At 40.0% G+C, this 26417-nt stretch overlaps 1 protein-coding gene across 3 annotated transcripts in view; it reads left to right on the top strand.

Moving 5' to 3' along the window:
- IQCH (IQ motif containing H) overlaps positions 1 to 23079 on the top strand; it is a 214952-nt gene extending 191873 nt beyond the window's left edge. For all 3 annotated transcript variants that reach the window (XM_039220123.1, XM_039220114.1, XM_039220106.1), the window contains 4 exons: positions 5194 to 5316; positions 12325 to 12386; positions 17634 to 17742; positions 21893 to 23079. In XM_039220123.1, the coding sequence (XP_039076054.1) occupies positions 5194 to 5316; positions 12325 to 12386; positions 17634 to 17742; positions 21893 to 22009 (411 nt within the window). In that variant the 3' untranslated portion in view covers positions 22010 to 23079. The remainder of the gene's footprint in view (positions 1 to 5193; positions 5317 to 12324; positions 12387 to 17633; positions 17743 to 21892) is intronic.
- The last annotated feature ends 3338 nt before the right edge of the window (positions 23080 to 26417 follow it).

Raw genomic sequence — 26417 nt, 5'->3', positions numbered from 1 at the left:
AGGAGAAGTAACAAAGAGCTCCAAGTTTATTAAAACACACAGGCCAACAAATAACCATAATGCATAGAATAACACGATAATAATATCCAAAATGTATTAAGTCTTTACTCCACACTAGGTACTTTAAGTGCTTTACTTAAATCCTTATACAACCCCAGTATACTGGACAGGTGCTACTTTTATGCTAATTTTTAGATAAGAAGGCTGAGGTTAAGAAATGTTAAGCAACTTGTTGAAGGTCACTCAGCAAGCAAGTGTGGAAGCCGGAATTTAAGCCCAGGCCTGTCCGACTTTAAAGCCTATGTGTCTGCACACCCTTCTGTCCAACCTGACTTGTACTGGCTGAGAGTCAGTGATCTGGCCCCAGAGTACAGCTTATGCTTATCTCTAAAGAAGTCTCTGATTGAGGCCATAGAGAAAGCTCTTCTTCCAAAGGAGGCCTCATCTCCCTCTATGATGAGGTTGTTTCCAGGCATACTGCCATTATCCACTGGCTTCGAATCTACCCTGAGCTAGGCCAAGACTCAGCACCATGGCCAGATGGTCATGGAGGAGTCTTGTCATGCTGTAAACTCCATTTAGGTTGTAATTTCCTTGGCAAACCTAAATGGATTTTATAGCATCAGAAGAGCTGATTACACAAGTCAACCTTAAAAAAAATGTTTTCTCTTTGTATAATGCTTTGTACCTTAAATAGGCATGAGCTTATTTGATCCTCATGATGACCCCAAGGAATAGATAAGACAGGGATTATCATACCATTTTACAAATTACGAAACTGAGGCTATGCAAAATTAAGTGAGCTGCCCAAAGCCATAAAGTTAATTAAGTAGCAGAGCTCAGGTTTTCTGATTTAAGACCCTTTTTGATGAAAACATTTCTTGGTTGGTTGGTTGGCCTTTAATTTCAAGAACTTACCTTCTAAACTGAAATTATTTAGTTTAACAAATGATAATACGAGCTAACAATTCTTGTCTGCTTACTCTATGCCAGACACTGTCCCAAGGTCTTCAGATACTCATCTAATCCTCACAATAATATTGTCACCTGTGCTATCTGGCTGGCTAAAAGACAACCCTAGATTATCATCAGTGTTCTTCTCTGGAAACTGAGGAGTTGGTTAAGTCTGAAAAGAGTATTGGCATTATTATAACACATTTGTTAAGCACTTAATATAATCCAGGAATTTCACCCAGCATCAGAGATACAAAGACATGTGCCAGAGTCCCTGTCTTCGAGAAGTTGAAAAGAAATAGAAGGTAGATTGGGGCACCCGGGTGGCTCAGTTGGTTAAGCATCCGACCAACTCAGGTCATGGTCTCACAGTTCATGGGTTTGAGCCCCTGTTTCTGATTCTGTGTCTCCCCTGCCCCCTCTCTCTGCCTCTCCCCGTGCTTGTGCTATCTCCCACTCTCTCTCTCTTAAAAACGAACAAACAAACATTAAAAAAAAAAAAAGAAATAGAAAGTAGATAGCACATACACAAGGAAAAACCACAAGGCCTCATGAAGGTGCCGTTTGAGTGATGGACCCCAACCTGCTGCTGGAGTTCTTAGGAGAAAAGACTGGGGACCTGCAGGGACAGGCCTACTTCTTCCACTGGAAAGAAGGGACTTGGTCTAGCCTTACAGACTAGGGCAGTCACTACGTGGCAAGGGGAAGGATCTCCCCAGCAGAAGGGATGAAGGCTGAAGAGAGTCCATGGTCTATTAGGAGATAGTGACCCAGGGGCTGGGGCAGAGAATTTGGGAGGGTGGAAGTGGGAGAAGTGGTTGGAGAAATACCCTGAGCCAGTATAGGAGAACCCCAGGCCGGGCGTATGGATTTCGTCTTATAGGCATGGAGGAGACACTGAAGAGTTCTGAGCACTGACCAACCCAGGTCTGAGAAACAATGGGTCTTGTGGCAATGCCTGTAATCCCAGGCACCAGCGGGGGAGGTAGCAGCCCTGGAAATTACATTTAGTGTAGGTCCAAAATGCCCTGGGGCCTGTAGACGCTTTCAGAGAAAGAGCAATGACAATAGCAGCTGTTTATCAGGTGCCCGGTCCTGGGCTAGGTGCTTATTTAATCACCAAAAGTCAGACAAGTTAAATGACACATTCAAGGTCAGTCAGGTTTTCAATATCAGTCTTTTTAACTCCAAACAACTTTTTCATCACAGAATTCTGTTTGCATCTCCACCTCCCTAGTAGAAAGGAGAAGGAGCTGTTCAGGCCATGAAGCTCTGGAGTAGCATGGTAATGGAGATGGAAAAGACACAGCCTGGAGACACATACCAAATGTTCTGGCTTTTCTTTCAGATTCTTAATGAATCATAACTCCAGGTCCGGGAGGAGGGGGACTTGCAGTCTGTCTTCATAGAGAGGAAGACACCTCAGGATAGCCCGTCTTTACTTCTTGTCCAATAATACTGGACAGTGAGCTCCTCTGCCATGCTTTGGAGCCAAGATGCATGGCGTTGAGCTTGAGCCCACTGCCAGTTGCCTGCCTACTTCTCTGCCTCGCTGACTGGGACCTAGTCTTGGGTTTGCTAGTTTATATACTATGGCAGCATAAGACAAGTCTAGAATACAAAAATAACCTTGGAATTATCTTGTGAATTCATGGTAATTACCACGCAATTACATGCTCAATAACCACAATGGAATTCCAGAGTATTTACAGTTCACTTCCATATACAAAAACTCAGGCTTCTGGGCCGTTGTGGTGAAGGCAGGAACATGGCACAGCCTGCCATGACAGGGTGAGCAGGCCTGGTGCTCACACTCCTCCAGAATCACTGAATAGCTGAGCCAGAACTTCTCTTAGCCAGTTCTGATTACCCCACCAATAATTCCACCAAGTCCACCAGAGCTACAATGTCCTCCAAAATATATCAACTGGGGGCAAGACCTGGAGTGACTGCCCTGAGTTACCACGCTCTGGGGATCTTCTGTCATTCTCTAGGGTCTACTTCTGCCCCAAACACTCTCTGACTGGATGCCCCTTGAATTACTCCCCTTAAGTCAGAGGGAAGGGCTGTAGACTTACTCTATTTCATGCATCCATTCTTTCTTTCATTCAAGAAAGACCAAATGCTTGTTCTGTGCTAGCATCATGTCCAGCCTGGAGATTCAGACACCAAGCAGTGCCTGTCTTCAGAGAACACCCAGTCACGACAGGGAGGCAGCCAGAGGAATAGTTCATGAAAGGCCAGAGTGATAACAAAGCACAGTTGTTAAGGCATGTGAGGGTCCAACAGATTTTCTTCTGCAAAATTAAAATTCTCGGTGGCTACAAATGGGACAATACTAGGGGAGCTATACAGCTCAAGATGCATTCGCCTGTGGGAGCCTAACATTTTCATAGAGGTGGACTCCACCTACATGTGGGCAGACTAAGCTTAATAGTACTGAAAACGTGACTATCAGACATGGTCCTTTCTGTAAGTGTTGAAAGAAAAGACAATATATGTGGGGAAATATGTCACAAAAGATGCCCCTGAGATGAGAGAGAGGGAGAGAGAGGGAATGCATATGTGTTGTACAGGGAAAACCTGTTCACCCTCCTCTGGGCACTCAGTCAGCCCCAAGTTCCCCTGCATTCTCCCAGAGACAGAGAGAACAAGACTTGACGTTTCACAACAGTGTCAGGCCACTATGATCCTTGCAGCCATATGGGGACCAATAATACCTCCTTTTCCTTCTCCTGCTCCAAGTCATCGCACAAGGGCAAGCACCTGGTTGCCCAGCACCCAAAGGTCCCCAAAGTTCAAAATCAGTGCCAGCCACCTTCATTTCCTATGCCCTTAGGTTGGCTGTGGCCCTCTGCTGTTCTCCAAATTTCCAGTTATCCAAGGACAAATATAACTGATTTTCAACGGCGAATATCATATCTGACAAAGGACATGCTACAGAATTGCCAGGATCCAATACTATCTTGTGTACCCACTAAATTTTAAAAGTTTTAAGGAAATATTATAATTGAAATAGTTTAGGCCTAACATAACCAAGTCTCTTTGGGATAGTTTCCACTGACAGGCAAGCAAGGTAAAGAATAGCAGTTTCTCAAATAAAGTAAGCGGTTGGAATCAAAATTCTACCATTGGTCCTCTCAAGAAGGTGGACTACCTTAGTGACTTGTTTCCAAAGAGTGTAGTACAGAAACAGGTAAAAGTAACTTTACAGTTAAAAAAAAATGGCAAAAACTACCTCAGTGAGATCAAAATTGGCATCTTCCATCACAACTTGGGTTGATACAACTTGATGTATGAGGTGATGGAAATACCTGCTTGGTCCTTTTCTCAAAAACACATTACCCCAGTCTAGTCAGGAGAAAAACATTGGACAATCCCAACAGAGGACATTCTACAAAATACCTGATCCGCACTCCTCAAAACTGTCAAGATCATCAAAAACAAGGAAAGTCTGAGAAACCATCACAGCCCAAAAGAACCTAAGGAGACAACTAAAAACAATGTGTTATCCTGGATGGGATTGTGTAACAGAAAAAGGGACTTAGCAAAAACGAATGAAATCCAAATAAAGTATAGGCTTATGTTAACAGTAATGAGGCAATTTGTTTCCTTATGTGACAAACATACCACAAGTTTACAGGATATGGGATGGGAACTCTCTGTGTTATCTTCACAACTTTTCTGTTAACCTACAACTATTCTAAAGTTAACGCTTATTTAAATATTCTGTCAAGAGGGGCGCCTGGGTGGCTCAGTAGGTTAGGAGTCTGACTTGGGCTCAGGTCATGATGTCACCATTTATGAGTTCGAGCCCTCTATATGGCTCTGTGCTGACAGCTTGGGGCCTGGAACCTGCTTCAGATTCTGTGTCTCCCTCTCTCTCTGACCCTCCCCTGCTAGCTGTCTGTCTCTCTCTCAAAAAATAAATATTAGGGGCGTCTGGGTGACTCAGTCAGTTAAGCGTCCGACTTCGGCTCAGGTCATGATCACACGATTCTTGGGTTCGAGTCCTGCTTCGGGCTCTGTGCTGACAGCTAGCTCAGAGCCTGGAGCCTGTCTTCAGATTCTGTATCTCCCTCTCTCTCTGACCCTCCCCTGCTCATGCTGTTTCTCTCTCTCTCTCAGAAATAACTAAAACATTTAAACAAATTTTTTTGATAAAAATATAAACATTAAAAAAATACTTTTAACAAATATTTTGTGGAGAGTCTTACATGCAGCTGTGGTCTTTTCCAGTCGCGGGCAGCCAGTCGCTATGCAGTGATGACGACCCAGCTGAAGCACAACAATCTCTCGCTGGTCTTCCACTATGTTTTTCTCCAGATGTGTAAGGCCCATGGCATCGGCTATGACATCGAGGTACAAAGGCCAAAAGTTGGTCGAGGTAGACCAAACATAGGCCTATGGGTGCCCTAGCTAGCTAAAAATTCAGCGCCCTTGTATACAGATCTTCTCTAAACAATAGCCAGACCTGTATTTACAGCAAAGCGAAGGGCTGCTTGGGGAGGGGTGAACAGGCAGCTCCACAGGGCTGGGGGACACTCGGTTCTGGGAAATTTAGCTCTGTCCCAAACCTGCACACCCGCCTTGGTAAAGCAAAAGCCTTGTGGCTCACCAGACTTAGGAGGTATTTCGGGGACCATCTCTTGATCCTGAAGCATGTCCTGAGCTCCCTAGGCCCACTCAAAGCTGCTTATCAGTGAATATCCTCTGTCTCAGCCCACTTGAGCTGCCATAAATAGAACATCACCGACTGGGAGGCTTAACCAACAGAAATTTATCACTCACCATTCTGGAGTCTGGGAAGTCCAAGGCAGAGGTGACAGCTGATTCAGTTCCCTGGGAGAGCAGTCTTTCTAGTTTGCAGATGGCCATTTTCTCACTGTTCCCTCTCAACATGGTGGAGGGAAAGAGAGAGATCTCTGGTGTCTCTGTATCCTTTTATAAGGACACTAGTTCTATTGGAACAGCACCCCACCTGTATCACCTCATTTAAACTTAATCACCTCCTTAAAGACCCTATTGCCAGTACAGCTTCATGGGGTGGGGGGGGTGGGGGGGGCGGGGCAGGGCTTTAACACATGAATTTCAGGGGACATGCAATTCAGTCCACGGCATCCTTCTACTTCCATATAGTAGTTTCTTTCTAGAAGTTCTGATTTTAAAAAAAAGTTTTTCCCATTTTTGGTCTGTTGCCAATGATACTTCTGCCCAGCTCCTTCGTCCTTAATGTTGCCGGATGAGGGCAAATGTGCTGTAATATCACCTATCTAAACTGGAACCTCCATTTTGTTCCTAGAGACTCACGTTGCTCTGAGAAATAGTTTCATGATTTTGCACTTTGATTCAGATGTTCACATCTGAAATTGACAGCTTATTCTAAGACCTGAATGTGACCCATGTACTCTTACCTGTGGAAGACCCATCGCACATGACATCATGCATATTAAAATATAGTCACCTCCTAGATTAAAAGTAATCTATAGACAATGACACAACTGAGCGACAACCAATTGATCAAATGTTTTGCTTTGTAGACATTCAGTTCTACATTTATTAATTTTCATTTCTCATACTTGAGAACAAATACAATTTTTTAGGGGTCAATTCTTTTTGCAGGCTCTCGAAAAGCATATAGACCTTAGGCACAAGCCAGCAATGAATAGAATGACCAAACTACCACGTGGCACTCCCCTCCACACTGCAGGGCACCATCAGAGGGTGTGAGGCTCTTCAGTTAGATTAATTTATGCTGTTTATAAACACATATAATGGAGTTCATAGTCCCTTACAAATTACCATAAAACTGGTAATATATAAGAAGGAATGAAAAAACCAGATTGAACTGATTTACCTGAAATTAACTGTTGCATCTGCTCTATACAATCCTTTTGGAATTAAGCAGTTTTCAGCCCCAAACTGATAAGACTGAAACACTTCCATGTATCAGAAGGTGGCTGAATCCAACTTCAGCTTTCTCTGAATATATTTTATTTTAAATTTTCTTCTAAAATGTCAAAGCAGAACGAGCTCTGTGAAGAGGCATGTTTGGCAGAGAAAGTCTCCTGCCCAAAAGGAAATGTGCTCCATAACTTTCTATTGCCTGAAATTATTATTAGAGATTTATTTCTTTGGCTAAAGGCTTTCTACTTGATTGGAGTTCCTATACTTCTGGGAAAAGTAAAACGCCAAATGTTCTAAGTTATTTACACGTTGTGACTTTGAGTCGGTCAGATTCATTTCTAAAAACAAATTTTAGTACAAAAAACAAATTGCTATGGCCCCAGGGGAACAGAGGATGGTCAGAGGGAAGAATTCCATTGAAGATGAGAACGACAGACAGAAAGAGGTAGAGGGGCACCTAAGACATAGCTGGCTCTGTCTCCAGGTCACCTGCACTACACACCCTATAAAGGATAAGAGACAAAATAGGGGAGAAAGAGAAATATAGATTCGGGGAAATGGAGTGACAGAACAATATGAAGAAGAAAAGAGAGAGGATAGAATCCCAAGACAGGAAGGATCCACCAAAAAGGGGAGATGGGAATAAAGAGAAAGAAAAAGAACAAATAATAACAAGAGAGTACAAGAAAAGAGAGAGATTTAAAAAAATAATAAAGAAGTCTTAAAACTCTGAGGTGAGAAAAAGGAGTCATTAGAAATTCTCCAACAGTATCCTTGCTCTAGTTTTCCTAAGATCGGGTCTCGTCTTTTCACATCCTAGGGTCCATCCCTGGTCTGAACTGCCCTCTTGTTCTTTTAACTGCCTTTTTCTGAAAAGACAGGTAATAAACCCAGCGTTTGCAGAGCCCCTACTATGTGCTGGCCACTGAGCTAAGCATTAGCTTAGCTTTTCATTGTCTCTTTAACCTTCCCATCTTTTCTGTAAGAAGCTATTATTTCTCCTACATTACACTGGAGGATTTAGTTTCAGCATTTCCCAACATAACACAGCTATTCACAAAGTGAAATAACTAACATTTGAATCCATAACTATCCATATAAAGTCAAATATGAATCTTTCTCTTACACCAAAGGTGTCCCCTATGTACATTTTCCCCCTAAGGACTATTTATATTTCTAAAATATTATTACCAACCCAGTTCAAGAATGCTGGGAACTATTTCAAATAAAATAGTCCATTTAGGTACCCCTTACGTATTCTTCAGCTGAAGGAGCACAAACTTCTCCATAGCCCTCATGACTCTGTCTACCTTACAAAAGAGGGGAAAAAGCTGCATTTAATACTTAACTTCTCTATACTGCTATTGCCTCCTTAGGTTAGGCTGAATCTAAAAACATGAGCGTAGTCTCTGCTACCTCCTCCCACTCTTGGTCATATCTAATGTGGATACTCTTTCCAGAAAAAGAAGCAACATTAATAATACATCATTGTCAATGTTACCAAAAGAATCCTCAAACGTCCTTATTCTCTAAAAATTTTTTTAGTGTTTTATTTATTTCTGAGAGAGAGAGAGAGACAGCATGAGCAGGGGAGGGTCAGAGAGAGAGGGAGATACTGAATCTGAAACAGGCTCCAGGATCTGAGCTGGGTATCAGCACAGAGCCTGAGGCAGAGCTCCAACCCACAAACCGTGAGATCTTGACCTAAGCTGAAGTCGGATGCTTAACCGACTAAGCCACCCAGGCACCCCAAAAAGTCATTATTCTCAACATTTATGTCTTTCTTCCTATTATGATCACAGAATTTCCAATGTTTCTCATCCAACTCTTAAGAGGAAAAAGGGAAATGAGATCACTTCACGAATTTACTTTTCCTTGCTGAATATTGGAAGGAAGCATTACCGAGTTTGTAAGCAACTTGGTGGGTCTCATTCTTGGTATTTCTGTAATGTTACAGAATACCCCCACTGATTTCCTAATGAAATGAAGTTGTAATGAAAGCCATATGGAGAAAAGTGTCATGTTTACTGGCTGCGACAGTGTGGGGCAGGGCTGGTCTCACACACACATGGGCCTAAATAGCTCCATAACTGCCAGCAATCATTTTCTCAGGCCAGGGTATTGCCGTGGTGGCAATCATTAGGGCTGTTCACAAACATGCTGACTCTCCTCCTTCCAGGCACATAACAGAATTATGCTTCCTCAGCCCTCTCCCTGAAGTCAAGTATGGCCATGTAACCTATTTGGGCCTGTGAAATATGAGCAGAAGGATATATATCCTTTCACTCAGAAGCCTTCAAGAGCCACTTCATGAGTTGCCATGTCCTTTTTCCTGCTTTGGAAGTCATGGAAGCACACTGAGACGGAGCTCCATTGCCTGGGTCCCTGAGTGTCCCAACAGTGACCAGAGACCCATGCCAGCCCATGTGGGAAATGGAGGATAAGCCAGAACCACACATTTGTTGTTATAAACAACTAAGGATTGGGTTGGTTTTTTAAATTACTGCAGCATAACCTAGCCTATCTGATTGACTCAGAAATCAATATCAAGAAAAGGATGTTCTCCAGGGGAGCCTGGGTGGCTCAGTCGGTTAAGTTTCAGACTCTTGATTTCAGCTCAGGTCATGATCTCACAGCTTGTGAGTTTGAGCCCCACGTCGGGCTCTGTGCTGACAGCTCAGAGCCTGGAGCCTGCTTCAGATTCTGTGTCTCCCTCTCTCTCTGACCCTTCCTTGCTCATGTTCTGTCTCTCTCTCCTTCAAAAATAAACATCTAAAAAATGTTTTCTTTAAAACAAAATGATGCCCCCCAAACTAAAAACTAGTATCATTTCAATGTGTAATCAGTATAAAATGATATATTTTACATTTTTTTGTACTCAGTCTTTGAAAGCTACAGCACATCTCAGTTTGTACTACTTACATTTTAAGTTCTCAGTAGTAGCCTCATGTGGCTAGTGGCTGCCATATTGGACAGCACAGAAAGGGAAGCAGGATACTTGTCAGATCAACTAGTCAAGGGTTCTCAACCCAAGCTGCCCATGAGAATGACCTGAGTGAGGAGCTTTAAAAAGTACATATAACCGGCTCTGTGGTGCAATGGATAGCGCATTGGACTTCTAAAAAGTACAGATGGCCAAGCTGGGCTAGGATTAGGATAAGGCAAGTGAGGCCCGTACCTGGAGCACAAAATTTAAGGGAGTACAAAAAATACTCAGTAAGAAAGGTAAAACAACTTTTAATGCATTATCTTAAAGATCAAAATTAATGCAAAAGAAATCCATGGTCAACAAAATATCTTAATTTTGAATTAAAACATACCGAGTTTTTCCTTTGCCTCAGGCTCCAATATGGCTCAGCATGACACCGTATGCAGGGCCCACTCCAGTCCCATCAGTATTTCTGGAGGTAGGGAGGGTCCAGATGATTCTAATGTGCAGCCAAGCATTGAGAGTCACTGTTACAATCCAATGTCTGTCCTGATGCCTATATTTCCCAATAAAATGAGGAGTCAAGAGGCAGCCTTAATTCTGGCATGTGGTTTTTGTTTTTTTAACCAAATCTCATGAACAGTTTTGTGTTTGGACTCCCAGTGATGAGGAGTTCATAATTCCACTGAGCAGCCATTTCCACTATTCCAGGGTTAACTTTTTATTTATTTGGAAAAAACTATTTAAAGACAGTTTTTTTTAATGTTTTATTTATTTCTGAGAGGGAGAGACACAGAGTGAGCAGGGGAGGGTCAGAGAGAGAGAGATACACAGAATCTGAAGCAGGCTACAGGCTCCGAGCTAGCATGTCAACACAGAGCCCGACTCGGGGTTCGAATCCATGAACGGTGAGATCGTGACCTGAGCCGAAGTCAGACGCTTAACCGACTGAGCCACCCAGGTGGCCCTAAAGATAGTTTTTAAAAAAGGATAAAATCATGCCTCTCATATAGATACAAAAATAAAAACATGATAAATATTTTACTTAACAAAGAAAAATTAGATGGTATAATCAGAAAAAAGAACCCAAAAACCCAGACATCTTTCTAGACCAGGAATACTGAAATGGACATGCAAAAGGAGAGAAAACTAGTTTTTCCACAAGGGGAGCAGGTGAGGAAAATGGACCCAACGTCTCCCAGACTGGAGAGAATTTGTCTCTCAGTCACCTACAACTTAGAGTCATAAATATCTCCCACTGAATCAAAGCAATAGGGTGTGCCATAGACAACACACAGGTTTTATTGACATACAAATTATTTTCCACACAACAAATTGCTTCCTTATATATGTTTACCCATTGCTCTCAGAAGAGTGGTTTTCAAATCCTGATTTGCATGAGAATCACTCAGGAAGTGAGCTAAAAAGCAGATTCCCTCCCAAAGATCAATGAATTTGGACGAGGCTTTTTTAATAAGCACTCTAGATAATTGTGATAAAGGTGTTCTGAGGATCATATTTGAAAACACACTGGCTTAGACAAGAGATAACAAGTGTTGAGACAGATGTGGAAAAAAGGGAAATCTTGTGCATGTTGGTGGGAATATAAATTGGCTCAGTCCTGAGGAAAACAGTATAGGGGTTCCTCAAAAAAAAAAACAAACAAAAAAAACCTGACAGTACAACTACCATCAACTACCATATGATCCAGCAATTTCACTTCTGGGCATATATCTGAAGGAAACCAAATCACTATCTCAGAGAGATATCTATACCTCCATGGTCACATTATTCATATAGCCAAGACAAGGAAAAAGCCTAAGTGTCTATTGATGGATGAATGAATAAAGAAAATGTGAGATAGATAGATATATAGATATAGATATAGATATATAATTTGCTACAACATGGGTGGACCTTGAGGGCATTATGTTAATTGAGATAAGCCAGACAAAGATAAATACTGTATGATATCACTTATATATGGAATCTAAAAAAGCTGAGCTTAGAAATAGAGTAGAATGGTGGTTATTAGGCTGGGAAGTAGGGGCATTGCACATATATTGTTAGAAGGTACAAACTTAAAACAAGTAGATGGGTAGGTTCTGGTAATCTAAAGCACAGCATAGTGATTCTAATGAACAATACTGTTTTATATAGTTCAAAACTGTTAAGAGACTAGGTCTTAAATGTCCTCACCACAAAAAGAAATGATACTTAAAGGACTGACAGAAGTGCTAGCTAAGGCTAGAGTGGTAATCATATTGCAATATATAAAAATATCATATCAAGGCATGGTATACCTTAAACTTACACAGTGTTCTATGTATATTATATCTCAATTAACAACAACAACCCTGTCCTGGAACATATCTACTCCATATTCTGGAGGCAGCTCTTCCACATGTGCTTCTCACAATGTTTGACAGTAGCTCTGGATTTCAATTCCAATCAGTCTCATTGGTCTTAGTGTAGTAGGTTTCTTTGCTTCTAAAATAAAATCCTATTTCTTTTTCCCAATTCAAATTTTATAGGACAGACAAGGAACTGTTTTTATATTATATGAACACCTGAAGAGAGACAAGTTGGGAATGTTGTGAGTACAAAGTGTGTCTATGAGATGTAATAAGCTAAGAAAACAGACTGTGACAACTGATAAGAATGATAGTTCTCAGGCATTTTAATCAGCATGCTGATTTACTGGAAGTCTACCTTGTTTTATTTAGATCTTCAATTATTTCATAAAATGACTCTAGATATGTCAGTGGGGGTTCATAACAATAACTGATTAATTATCCAAAATTGATGGGAAAGAGGCTAGTTCCAACAACATATTACACTCAAATACATACACATCTAAGGCACAGTAAATCTGGTGAGGAACCAGCTCAGACATCCGTATTATAGGAGGGCAGCTGTCATTCTGGCTTGCTTAGAGAAGTGTTCTGGGGACTTGGCAAGATGCTTCCCCGAAAGGCAGGATCCACGGACCCCCCTCAGTTCCCGTTTCAGCCCTGCTACAATCTTCTCAAGATGCATGTTATGTTAAGAAAAACCTTGCTAGCACCACTCAGGAGGCTGCTCTTTTTCCTATTTCCTGCAAATTTCTCTCCAGCATATTTTGGAGAGCTAGCAAATTTGTCTTCTGATCTAGGATTCATACTTCAGAGACACAATCTTATTTCATATCTTGGAATATGACCATTTGATACCTCCAAGCTATCCTAACTTAATTGGGAACCTGTTTCTACCCTGTATTTCTCTTCCTTGTGACTTTTACTTTGGTGTAAACATTGTGGCCTCAAACTGAAACATATACTCACTAAGATCTGGTCTCATGAAAAACCAAGTAAAAGACAATTCCTCTACTAAGCATCAATGTCCTGAGCAGCCTCAGTTCCCCCTAGTTGCTCAGTTCCCTGGAACTGGTCCCAAGAGATGCACACTGAAATAGACAAAGATGTGCACAGGACAGCTCTCAATTCCCCTTTCCAAAGCACGGTCCTTTGTTTTACCACAGCAATGTCAGTTACAACAGGCCATCATCTGTGCAATGATACTCAATGTCATCAATCCCTTTGAACTCATGCAAATGTTTTGATTTCCTCCCCTTTGGAGCCAGAATGTGGCTAACAATTTAATCTAGAGCTTACAGTCTTAAATTCCTCTTCACTTGGGTGGAGAGCTTGCCAGCTTAGTCGTCCCCTCCAGTCCCCACCTTTCCCCAAGGTTCCATAAACATGTAAAATTTACTAGGTCATGTTAGAAGAGTCCCTTCACTGTTTATTTTAGGCTCTCTTCCCCACTCTTTCATCATACTTCCAGGAGAGCAACAGGACTGAGACATAACGCCCCAACAAGTATACATTCACATTATCTGCCTGGGTATTCTTGTCCAGGAGAACAGAGCCTGTACACGTGCAGGGAAGGAGCTGCACTTTGCTTCCCAGGTGCCTAGGGGTCATACCAAGGAGCAACCAGCTCACAGCATTAGGAAAGTTCAACTACAGAGTGAAAGGGCATCTGGAGGGCTGGTTGGTGGGAAGCACAACCATATGGGCTCAAAGGGGATGCTGCTCTTCTTTACAGACCCAAGCCGGCAAGGGGATGCCATGAAGAAGGCCTGTCGGCAGGTGGCAGAGCCCAGCAGAGGCTGACATGCAGAAACAGGACTTGTGTCCTACAAGTGACAGTATGAGACTGGGAAAGTGTTAACAGGGCAGAGACAGAGTTCCGGCAGGATGGCCACAGGAAGACTTATTCACATGGGTACTTGGGCACAGAAGAACCAAGCTAGACGACAGCATCACAGAATTGAGGAATCAGAAAAGACTAATGTGAAAAAGGAAACCCCCAATCATCAAACTGATTGAGGAGCAGGGTTGGTTTGATGCTGAAGCCCACAGAATGAATAATTTAGACTGGTGACCAAGGGAGCTCACCCAGCTATCCCTACACCTGCTCCTGAGATTTCAGGCAGGGCTGCCCTGACGGGCAGGCTACCTTTGGTGGTGGAAATAGTCCTACTGGTGTAGACAGTATTACTACTCACATATCCTACAGAAAGGGCACTGATGATTGACATGGGCCTCCTGAAGACCCTAGAGCCTTGTGCACGGCTTCCATTCTAATCTTTCTCATCCCTTCCTGTAGCCATAGAACCAGAGAATGCTGGAGCCAAGAAGGACCCTGGGAATTAACTGACTCTCATAGCATACAAAGGAAACTGTGGCTTCGGGTAGGGATGTGGTTTGCCAATGTCACACAGGAGTTGTGTCTCCTGAACCTGAGTCTCCTGAACCTATGTGTGCTTTTCCCATATAGTATGGCTGTCTTGTATAGAGAAACCTGTTATGGAAAGACATTCTCAGCCTACTGTAAAGTGCATCACTACCTGTGCAAGTTTGTACCGAGCTTGTTAATTTACTTTTTCTGAGTATTAGCTAGCATTCAAGATTATCCCTGAAATTCTTACTTGCATGCAGCTGTACTTTCTTGAGTATGCAATAAAAGGGTGGAATTACGGTTCATACAGCATAAGTTGCACTGACATGTAGTCATGGAGGTTAAGAAAGATGATTTAATAAACAATGACCAGGAGGGGCGCCTGGGTGGCTTAGCCGGTTAAGCGTCCGACTTTCGCTTAGGTCATGATCTCGCGGTTCGTGGATTTGAGCCCCGCGTCGGGCTCTGTGCTGACTGCCAGCTCAAAGCCTAGAGCCTGTTTTGGAGTCTGTGTCTCCCTCTCTCTCTGATCCTCCCCTACTCACACTGTCTCTCTCTCTCCTAGAAATAAATAAAAAAATATTTAAAAAAAAAACAATGACCAGGAGACAGACTTTGTTTTTGAGAACGCATATTGAAAAAGAAAAGATGAATAAATACATCTCTGTGTTGATTTTCTCTAAAGCTTTAAGCAGACGTTTTTCATGAGATGGCTGGGCTTTGGCCTTGTTGCAATCAGTTCACATCAGGTGAAGAACATTAGTTAGCCACCTCTTTAGGAAAGAGGAGGGCTCCCAGAGGGATGACCTTACAGGCCAGAATTTTGTGGTTTGGCTTTGCCAGAATAACTTCACATTGACTCCATGTATAGTGGTATATTTCTGGAATTGGCAGAATTCAAGAAGAAATTTCAAGGAAGGAACATGAAGGAAATTCTCGAAATGAATTAATAGGGAAGAGGACTAAGCATCTATCTAGCCTCTTGATTCCCAACATGATGACCATGGACCCCAGAAGGCTAAGAAGGGATGATAAGAAGGGCCTGAATCCATATGTGGAGCAGCATCATACATATACACACACTATAATATTTTAAAGTATGGGTCTCAATCTTTAGTATACATAAGAATCATCTGGGGTTCTTCATGAAACTATACATTCCTGGAGTTCAAACCCAAAATTTCTGATTTTGTTGATCTGAAGTGGAGCCCAGGAATCTGTTTTAAGAAGCCGCCAGGACATAATAGCTACTAACTCAGTGGCAATGAAATACAAATCACTTTTATTTTTATTTATTTATTTTTAAATGTTTATTTATTTATGTGTGTGTGTGTGTGTGTCTGTGTGTGAAGGAGAGAAAGAGAGAGAGAGAGAGAGAGAGAGAGAGAGCGAGCGAGCAGGGAGGGGCAGAAGAGGAGAGAGAGATGGAATTTTAAGCAGGCTCTGCACTGACTGCCCTGACAGTGCAGAGCCTATACAGGACTTGAACTCACAAACCATGAAATCATGACCTGAGCTGAAGTTGGAACCTTAACTGACTGAGCCACCCAGGTGCCCCAAGTACAACTCACTTAAAAATTATTGACTCTGGGGCCCACAACTGGCTCAGTCAGTAGAGCATGTGACTCTTGATCTCAGTCAGCATCGTGAGTTCGAGCCCCACACTGGGTGTGAAGCCTACTTAAAATAAAATTCAAAAGAAAATTGCTTTAATAAACAAAAATAAAAATTACTGACTCTGACATTGCCTTTGGCCATTATAAAAGAAGAGATAAATACTACTGTTCAGTAACTGCAAGGGGTAAGGATCCTTGCCTTTGGGGCCCATAACTCCAAAAGTTTGGAAGCATTAATCCAGTCCAATTCCTTCATTTCAGAGAAAAAGAAATTAAGACCCAGAGAGCTTAAGTAACTTCCTCCCAAAGTCACACAGCCAGTGGCAGGACAAATGGTCTCCTGTCCTGGGGCCTGGGAAGCTTTCTGCTCCCAGCCTGACACACGGGAAAGCCCAATCAGGCTAGAAGGCAGCCATTCCAAAAGTATTTAAGACTTGCACTCTAGAATGACTTATTTTACACGTAGCAATTGGGAAGGAAGTAACCTAAAGTTTTTTGCAGTTGCCTTAAGTATCTTTAGTATGACACTCTCAGGATTGAACAATTCTTTTTTTTTTTTTTAATTTTTTTAATGTTTTATTTATTTCTAGGAGAGAGAGAGAGAGAGAGAGAGACAGCGTGAGCAGGGGAGGGTCAGAGAAGGAGACAGAGAATCTGAAGCAGGCTCCAGGCTCTGAGCTGGCAGTCAGCACAGAGCCCGACGCAGGGCTCGAACCCACGAACCGCGAGATCATGACCTAAGCGAAAGTCAGACGCTTAACCGACTAAGCCACCCAGGCACCCCTCAGGATTGAACAATTCTTAAAAATCAATCCATTCATTTAATCCGTTTTTTTCCTCTGATACAGATAGTCCACAAAATAACTAGAAGAAATACCCCGAAGTTTTCATTTCTAAGTTAAAACAGTCTAGTTGTTTGAGAGTGTTTGCTAACCATAGGATGGTATGCAAGGTGTCTCTGAAATCTTCTTCAAGTGTGTGTTCGGTTTTATAAAAAGATGGCTGTTCAGGAATGGGGCACACTGTCCCATGAACATGGATAGATCACTCACATATAGCAGTAATCGCTTGCAGACATGAAATAGAAAATTACCCCAAACAAAAGTCTCCAGAATACCACAATGCAAATATCTCTGTAGACAAGGACATTGTTAGGTATGAATTATACTTAGCAAACAATTCTCTTAAACTGACTGCAACAATTTTTTAAATGAGCTAATACTACTTTCCTAGCTCAGTGGTAGCCTTTCGCTAGAAATGACTGAAGCTATTCTTATATTCTGCTAAGTTGATTAATACAAAATATTTATTGCACAAATCCTCTTTGTTGACAAGTTAAAATGGAGCCTCATCTTTCATATCTCCCTGAAGATTGCCACCTTGTGAGATTGAAAATACTCATTAAATTCCATCACCAGACAGGCACAAATGAGAGGGTGATTGTTTTTAAGCTTGTGAGGGGGAATCGTTGGTAAACTCATTTGTTTGGATATCATTAACAGAACAATCGGTGAGGATCTCCAGGGGGTCCTCATGACCTTTGCTCGAAATCTCTTCATCATCCATCAAGAAATATCAGCACCTAATATGCAAGGCGAGACCAATTTTAAGGTGAGGTGTTAATTAACTAACGATTCTGGTTAATTTCTATACAAGGACTGAAAATACCTCATGCTGTATTGTAAACAAGTGCTAAACCACTTTTTTTTTTTACTGTGAAGCAGTACATATCTTATAATGTACAGGGTCAATATTATAAGGTTCCCACTGAACCTGTTAGTTAAATTTAATAGTTTGAATTTTTTTCTTTGAAATATAGTAGACTTGTTTTAAGTTGCTGCCATTCCCAAACCCAGTTTACAACATGGTTTTCTGATATCAGAGGTGAAACTGAAGTGTCACAATGGACCCAAAACAGAGACTGTCACAACCAAAAATCCTGAATGTAATCTACTTACATTTCAGAAGATGCGATGTCTGGCCAAGGATTCCTGGGGAATCCACAATGTAGACCATAGAAGTTCTGAGACCTTATGCAGGATAAAATATAGTAGAGAGAAACAGAAAAAAAACACCCTCAGCATATACATGGGCCATTTACTCCACTCTGTTTCTCCAAAGTGGAGCAGATATTTCATCATTAACCTTTTTGAAGCTTCCAAATGGCCTTTAAAGATGTTAGTCCAGAAAGCTAGTTGTATGTAATTGACTAGAAGTCTCCAAACTCGAGAAACAGGAAGAAGAGCAAGAAAATGGGTGCAAGATGCACACAAGAGATTCTGAAACACTGGCAGAACAGAGACGAATACATCACATTGATCACCAAGACCTGCATCTGATTCCAAGCGTGGGCCTTCATCATGATTGAACAGGTCAAGTAACTCAGAGGACTCAACTGGAAACCACATGTGATTTTTCTCTTAAATGGAAAGCCCAACAAAAGCTTGCTGTAAAAATGTAAATTTTGAATGTTTTTTCCTTGCACAAGAGCCTGGTCTCTTTAATAACAGTAATAACGATGATAATTCCTCTTCAATGTGATTTTATGAGTTGGAACAATGACCATTGCTTTTCCCACAACATGACTGAGAAGCCACAGTGAAAATTAAGCCCAGTGTTGCATCAATTTTCACTGGTCCAAAAGGATCTAGCTCTTCATTTATATTCTAAGTTACTGTCAACTAGCATCACTTCATCAGTTACTGCCATGTGCAAAATTCTAAGCAATTTATTCTGCCTGCGGCATGATCAGTTTAGTCTGACCAAAAATAATAATCAGTGCTATGGACTGAATTATGTCCTCCCAAAATCCAGATGTTTAAACTTTAACCCCCAATGTGATAGTATATGGAGAAGAGGCCTTTGAGGGGTATTATGTTTAAACGGGATCAAGCGGGTAGGGTTCTCTCGATGTGGGTAGTGCCCATGAGAGAACAGAGAATCTGCTTGCTCTCTTGCTCCGTCTCTGCCCCCCAACCCCCTTGAGAGAATACAGCAAGAAGGGATGTTTGTCTGCAAGCCAATTAAATTGGCTGGCATCTTGAACTTGTACTTCCCAGACTCCAGAACCATGGGGAATGTTTTGTGGTTTAAGCCACCCAGTCTTTCGTGATTTTGTTCTAGCAGCCTGGGCAGGCTAAGACCACAAAGACTTGGTAAACTCTGCACTTGACAAAATGAAGCCTATTTCTCTGTTGTTTACCTGACTTTCAAAATCATCAAAAGTCAGATGTTCTCAAGTAGCTTTTAAATATCTCACGGTTTTTAGCCTTCTCAGGTGAGTCAGTGTTACCTCGATTTTTTTTTCACTCTTACCAAAAGGTTCAAAGGTAAAAATATTCAATCTCAACAAAATAGAAATAATAACAAACACTTGAAAAGTGGAATAGACTCGTTTTTGGTAATATTTTCTGTCTGCCACTTTAGTGAGATTCTAATAAGTATTTTCAGTTTATAAACAAGAATTTGCAAAGACTGAATAAAAATGGAAGGTAGTACAGATAAAGCATTTAACAAAATACAATACCATTTCCTCATAAAAACACTCAACCTAGGAGTAGAAGGGAACTTCCTCAACTTGTTAAGGGCATTAGGAAAAACCCACAGCTAACATCATAGTTAATGGTGTAAGACTGAAAGTTTTCCTCCTAAGATCAGGAGCAAGACAAAGATGTCTGCTCTTACTGCTTCTATTCATCACTGTATTGCCCTATTCTAGAAAGGGCAATTTAGCAAGAAAAAGAAATAAAAGGCATCCAGATTGTAAAAGAAGAAGTAAAATTATCTCTATTCTCAAATTACTTGATCTTGTATGTAGGAAATTCTAAAGAACTCAGAAACAACCTGTTAGAGCTAATAAACTTAAATTCAAGAAGGTTGTAGGACCCAAGATCAGTATAAAAACATCAATTATATTTCTATATACTAGAAACCAACAACCCAAAAATATTTTTTTAATTTATTAAGTTTATTTATTTATATTGGGAGAGAAAGAGATCAAGCGGGGGAGGGGCAGAGAGAGGGAGAGAGAATCCCAAGCAGGCTCTGTGCTGTCAGCACAGAGCCCAGTGTGGGGCTTGAATTCACAAACCATGAAATCGTGACCTGAGCTGAAACCAAGAGTCAGACAGTTAATCAAGTGGACCACACAGGTGCCCCCAAAGTTATTTTTTTAATTCAATTTACAATGGCATCAAAAAGAATAAAATGCTTAGGAATAAATTTAACAGAAGTACAAGATCTGTCCATCATAAAAGAAAGAAGACCTAAATAAATGGAAAGCTACTTTATGTTCATGGAGTAGAAGACTTAATACTGTTAAGATGACAGTACTCCCCAGAGTGATTTACAGATTCAATGAAAGTCCTATCAACATCCTAGCTGGCTTTATTGCAGAAATTTACAAGATGATCCTAAATTTCCTGTGAAAATGCAAAGGATCTAGAATAATCAAAATAATCCTGAAAGAGAAGAACAAAGAGGAATTATGGTTTTCAACTTAAAACTTAACTACGAAGCTATAGTATTCAAGACAGTGTGGTACTGGCATAAGAGTAGACACAGATAGAAAAATGGAATAAACTTGACAGTCCAAAATAAACCCAGACATCTACAGTCAATTGATTTTCAACAAGAATGCCCAAACAATTCAGTGGGGAAAAAAATAGTCTTTTTAACAAATGGTGCTGGAGAAAACAAGATACCCACATACAAATGAAGTTGTACCTCTGTACCACAGCATATATAAAAATGAAATAAAAATGGATCAAAGACCTAAATGTAAAAGCTACAACTATAAAACTCTTAAAAGAATACACAGATATAAATCTTCATGACCTTTTGCCTAGTGAAGCCTTCTTAGATATGATACCAAAAGTGCAAGCAACTAAGTAAAAATAGGTATTAGATAAAATAGAGTATTATTCAGCTGTAAAAAGGAAATGCAGTTCTGATCTATGCTAGAACAGGAATGAACCTTGAAAAGATTATGTTAAGTGAAGAAAGGCAGACACAAAAGGCCACACATTATAGGATTCCATTTATATGAAATGTCCAGAATCAGCCAATCCATAGAGACAGAAAGATTCGTGGTTGTCAAGAGCTAGGGAAGGGGGAAAATAAGGAATGGCTGCTAATGGGCATAGAGTTTCTATTTGGAGCGATGCAAATGTTCTGGAATTACATAGTAATGGTTTCTTCTGAGTATACTAAAAACCACTGAGTTGAACTCTTTATAAGGGTGAATTTTATAGTATGTGAATACTACCTCAATGAAAAAATAGCGAAAGGGAGGGGCATTTTTCTGCCCAATGGAAATAGAAAAACAACAATGGAAATAAATACTCCTGTCAGCCTACTAGCCCTCATTTTAGGAGGACAAGACCAGTGCTTCTCAAGTTATCTGCACTGAAGTTTTGGTTTTTTTCCAACTTATCATGGGTCGGTACTTTTGTAAAATACAACAAAAATGAATTACTAGAAAAATGAAATGAAAAAATCAAAGATGTATAAAATAGAAGCCCGTTTTTTTTTTCATTAGATTTAGCAGCCATAAAAATTTCTATGATGGTTTCCAAGTTCTTATTCTCAATTTTTTTACTCATTTGAAGATTGATGACACAATTTGTAGATGGGTGCTCGTTGACAGGAACGCTTTAACTAGTCTTACACTCAACTCCAAAAAGGAACAAATAATTGAGTGGGAGAAAGAGTTGTAAGGGGTTTGTAAGTAATTAATATTATTTTTATTGTTCATTTACAGACTGCCATTGATGACATTGAAGCCATTCTAGGAGTAACAGAGGAAAACAAAATGAGATTTGAAGAAGAACTGCAACAGTCCATAGATGCTAAAAACCTCTCTAAACCTGATAAATGAATGATCCTGGAATATATTGCTGATTTTAGATTTTAGTTCAGGATCAAAAAAAGGCAACATTCCTTTTGCTGTTAGAAATAAAAGTGGGGAGTGGAGTTAGTTTGCTTTGTTTGCTAGGAGGTGTATCAGAACAAATTATAATGTAACACTCTTTTAAAAAATTATTTATTAACTAAAATCTATTTGTGCTTTTACTTGAGAGTGTTGAATAATCTCTTCTTCTGCCTGAACTCAGAAAGAAATAATCTAACAAGAAAGTTGCAAGTCTTAACGGACAACACTTCCACATCTACCTCTTTATAAATTTCAGGATAATGGAGCTTTTGTTTATCCTTTATAGAATTTTCTCCTCCTACATCTTTTCTTCTTTTTATTTTTCTTGGGGGGTACCTCACCTCAGTCATTGAACTCACTTTGCTGGCCGTGAGTCTTTTCCAAGCTCCAGCTAAGGATCTTCCTATTTCTAATAGTAATTTGTCTTCTGCATTTAAAAAAATTAAATAAAGGCTTAATCGTTGCTATTTGGCAAAACACAAAGCGTTTTTTTCCCCAAGAAAATTACATTTACATGGATTTTGAAAGTCACCCTTTATCAGTCATTGTAATTTTTTTTTTGTACCTAGCCACTATTGTTTGTTGTTGCCATTTTTCAAAAAGTGAGGCAAGCCAACATCTAGTTAACCAAAGCATCAGAGTTTATCTAGGTGGCAGTATCTGCTCTTAGTTTAATATATACTGTAACTTGAGCCCTCTAGCTTGAATGAACACTTGTAATCTCTAATTCTCCATTTAATACAACAGTAGGATTTTTACAATAGAAATCCAACAGTACGTTTTAAAGTGCAAATTGTTAAAATCATGCAACACTGACACTCTGCATTTGCTTCACAGTTGTTCAAAATATTTCAGTTTTCATCCAAGTTTACCGAAGGGTGAAACATGCAAGTCACACCACCAAAATCACAGACTTGTTTTAAAGAATAACCTTTACATCTTAAAAAATATTTGAATGTACTGGGGAAACAAGGAGCATTTTTTATGTATGCAATTTCAATAATGTTTAACTGTGCCTCAGCCACAAGCTAAAAGCTCCTGTAATAAAGTCAACATTTTTGTGTGTGTCAGCTTTTGTTTTTGCTGTAGCTGGAAGTACATGAATTAGCCAGGTTTCCTGCCTGTGCTAGGTACAACGATGACCTCTTTTTCTTGCCAGATCGTTCTAATCCATATGAGGGGCCCATTGTCCAGACACTTGACGGATAGGAAGTACTACATGCCCATTAGTGTCTCGCCTCCATTGAAGCCAGAGCAACATAAGGTCCAAGAGACTCATTAGTTCACTGGCACAATCGTGTCCTGAGAGTAAATGAAACCCTCTGTCTCCTTATGGCTCTCATCTGCTCTGGACTTTAAAAGAAAACTGTCTCTGTTTTGTTCAGCACAGCAGTGGATCTTTCACATGGTGAGAACCCCTCTGAACAGTACAAAACTGTTTAATCTATGAGGGAAGTTTTGTATGTGAATTTTGATTAGCACTCTCAAGCCTCAAGCTGCTGGCAATAGTAAAATGAGTAAATGAGTTCACTCTCCTGTACCTTTTTTTTTTTTTTTTTGGTACCCACCGTGATTGGTTTTCTCGAACAATGCACTTTCCCTCTTTGCATCTCTCATTAGCATACACCACAGAACGCCTGTTTCCAAATTCAGGCCTCATATTCAGATTCAGGTCTTACTAGAAAATGACTGGGAGTGAGGTTCTCTACCTAAAAACCTATAGGAGAAAATTTGGTATGATAAAACAATCACTTCAAGTAATTCAGTGGAAGAAGCCAGAGGACCAGATGAAATTAGTGAAATGTTTTAATTACAGAACATTTGAAAAGAAGCATAGTCCATTATCTTTTATATGCATCAAATATGTAGCTACATACATGTAGCAAAGACACGGTGCTACTGGTCAACTAAGGTACGCTTGGAAAAAGATCACATGTATGCGTACAATGTTTCAAGTATCCTAAACATAAATTGAGATGAATTACTGAGTTTTTACTATTCTAAATAGGAAAATGAGATATTTGTCAAAAGGATGACCTTTTACATATTACCCATTTTATATTGATTTTAAAGAAACCAAATAGGTAATATTTAATGATAAACTACTATCTACTTATGTACCTTCCATAACCTATATTTACATTTAGTGAACACTTATGGGCTAAGTGTATACTGTACTACAAACTTCATATACAATATTTTATTGCATCTTTCCAACAACCCCATGTGGGTACAGGCTACTACTGCCCTCACTTGATATATGAGGAAACAGATTTAGTGAGTGCACCTCAGTGCATGTCTCGAGACTAAATGAAATTGGGGATTTGCTCTTTTACCACAAATTCTAGCATCCTGTGTAAATTAGAAAGTTCAGGTTCACTTGTCCCAGATCACACAAGGGACTTGCACTTTTTTATAACCAATTCTAGTGCTCCTTAAAGAACAGTTCGACTTATGCTTCCTGCTAATAAACTCAACTTGCACAATCAACAGTATCATGAGGCATTACAATTATGTAATCAAAGAAATCAAGGGATGAGAATGTGGTGTCAGTGGAATTCTATGGTGATGGATCTGTGAGACTTCGGTAGAGGACTGATGATGGAGAGTTAGGAAGCTGGGAAGTCCTGTTTGTTTGAAAATGGGCATAAGGTCAAGAACCTGGGTGAAGAAAGGACTTCCAAGAAGAGTAATCTGGGAGGAGTTTGGGAGCATTATTTCAGCTACATCATCCTAAGAATTGCAAGGATCCTATTGTTTGGGTATAAAAATATGAATTTTATCATAAGTAATATATTAGTAACCATCTGATAGCTTTAACAATTAATAATCATTTGTACGCATCTGGCACCTTTCTTCCAAAGAGCTCAAAGCACTTTACATTTGTTATCTCATTAATTCCCAACACTGTCCCTTTGGGGAAGTAATAAGTATTTTAACATTTAAATATTTATCTTTCAGAATTTCTCAAGCATACATTAATTATATTTCCAAAAATGTAAATGTTCATTAGTTTTATTTTACTGTTCCTCTGGCTTCAATGTGCATAACACATTTGTTCAACTCTTTAAATGTACTGATAAGTAGTAAATCTTATCTGGAACACTGTAAGTTGCCAAGATAATGGGAGGGTAGAATTTGGGGGTGGGGGAAGTAAAGCATTTGCTGCTTTTCTCACTGGAAAAAGTTTGGTCCAGTCCATTGCAATGCAGATGAAATGTGCTGTGGATCTTCCAACTCTTTTCTGTATCCCATTCTTTCCGAAAGGTGTGCCTCAGCAGGGTAAGGACTCTATCAGCCTGAGCTAGATTGAGCTACTAGGTAGATCTTTGTTTTACTGATGATTATATCCAAGTAGAACAGAAACTGGATGCATTCTATCAGGAGTTACATCCCAAAGAGTCACAGAAGAGTAAGGGTCAGAAAGTTGTTTCTCCAGCCCTCACTCTCTTTGGGCTGCTCCTACCTTCCTCAATTTTCTTACTTGAAAAATGGCAGACAGTAATACTTGCTCCTTAGGGAAGTAGTAGAGATTAATTGGCCAATGCAGGGAGAGTGTTTCCAAGATGAAACATTCTACATAAATGTTTAAGTATTATTATTGCACTGCTACTTCAAATGGAAGTTCTAACTTTGAAATGTGATTATACACTTTCCTAAAAAATCCCTTCATAACCACATATATAGGTTTATTTTTCACTCTAACAGTCTAACTCATGATTGTGAAACTTTATTGCACTTGATGGAGGACACTGGCTTTTATTAGTTTTAAACTGCTGGTTGCTGGGGTATTTATGTAAATGAGGGAAAGATACCAAGACAGTAAATAATAAGCATGTCCCTGCTGTTTAAAAATCTGTTGGTAGAAACAACTTTTGTTTGGTTATAAGACCCTAAACATAGAGCAGAAAAAAATATAGCTTTGGCATCTGCCTAAAAGAGCATTTTGGGTTTAGGTATTTTTTTGACACTGGTTTTCTCCCCAAGCATTTCTTTGCCATTCTGTAAACATTTTGTTTTACCTCTACAGTTGCTACCATATATATCATATATATGTATGCAGGGAAGAAAGAACAATGAGTAAAACTACATTTGAAGAATTTTCAAACAAAATGTTATAAAGTATACCAAATAGCTAATTATAGTTCCCAGAATTAAAGGCCACACCCAAATTTATTGCAGTCACCTCATAAGGAATGTTATGATGAAATCATGGTCCCATAAACTTGACAACAAAACAGTAGAACTTCCATTGGTTGCAGAATAACTTCAAATTCAAATTCTCATTCATTTAAAGATTCATGCTGCCTTGCTTCCCAGCAGAGGACACGAAATCACTTATTTTGCTATCATT

The sequence above is a fragment of the Hyaena hyaena genome, unplaced genomic scaffold (genome assembly GCF_003009895.1).
Source record: "Hyaena hyaena isolate Hyena2069 unplaced genomic scaffold, ASM300989v1 scaffold_15, whole genome shotgun sequence".
NCBI classification, from domain to species: domain Eukaryota; kingdom Metazoa; phylum Chordata; class Mammalia; order Carnivora; family Hyaenidae; genus Hyaena; species Hyaena hyaena.
Note: the sequence above shows the minus strand (reverse complement) of the source record. Positions and strands in the feature narration are given on the sequence as shown.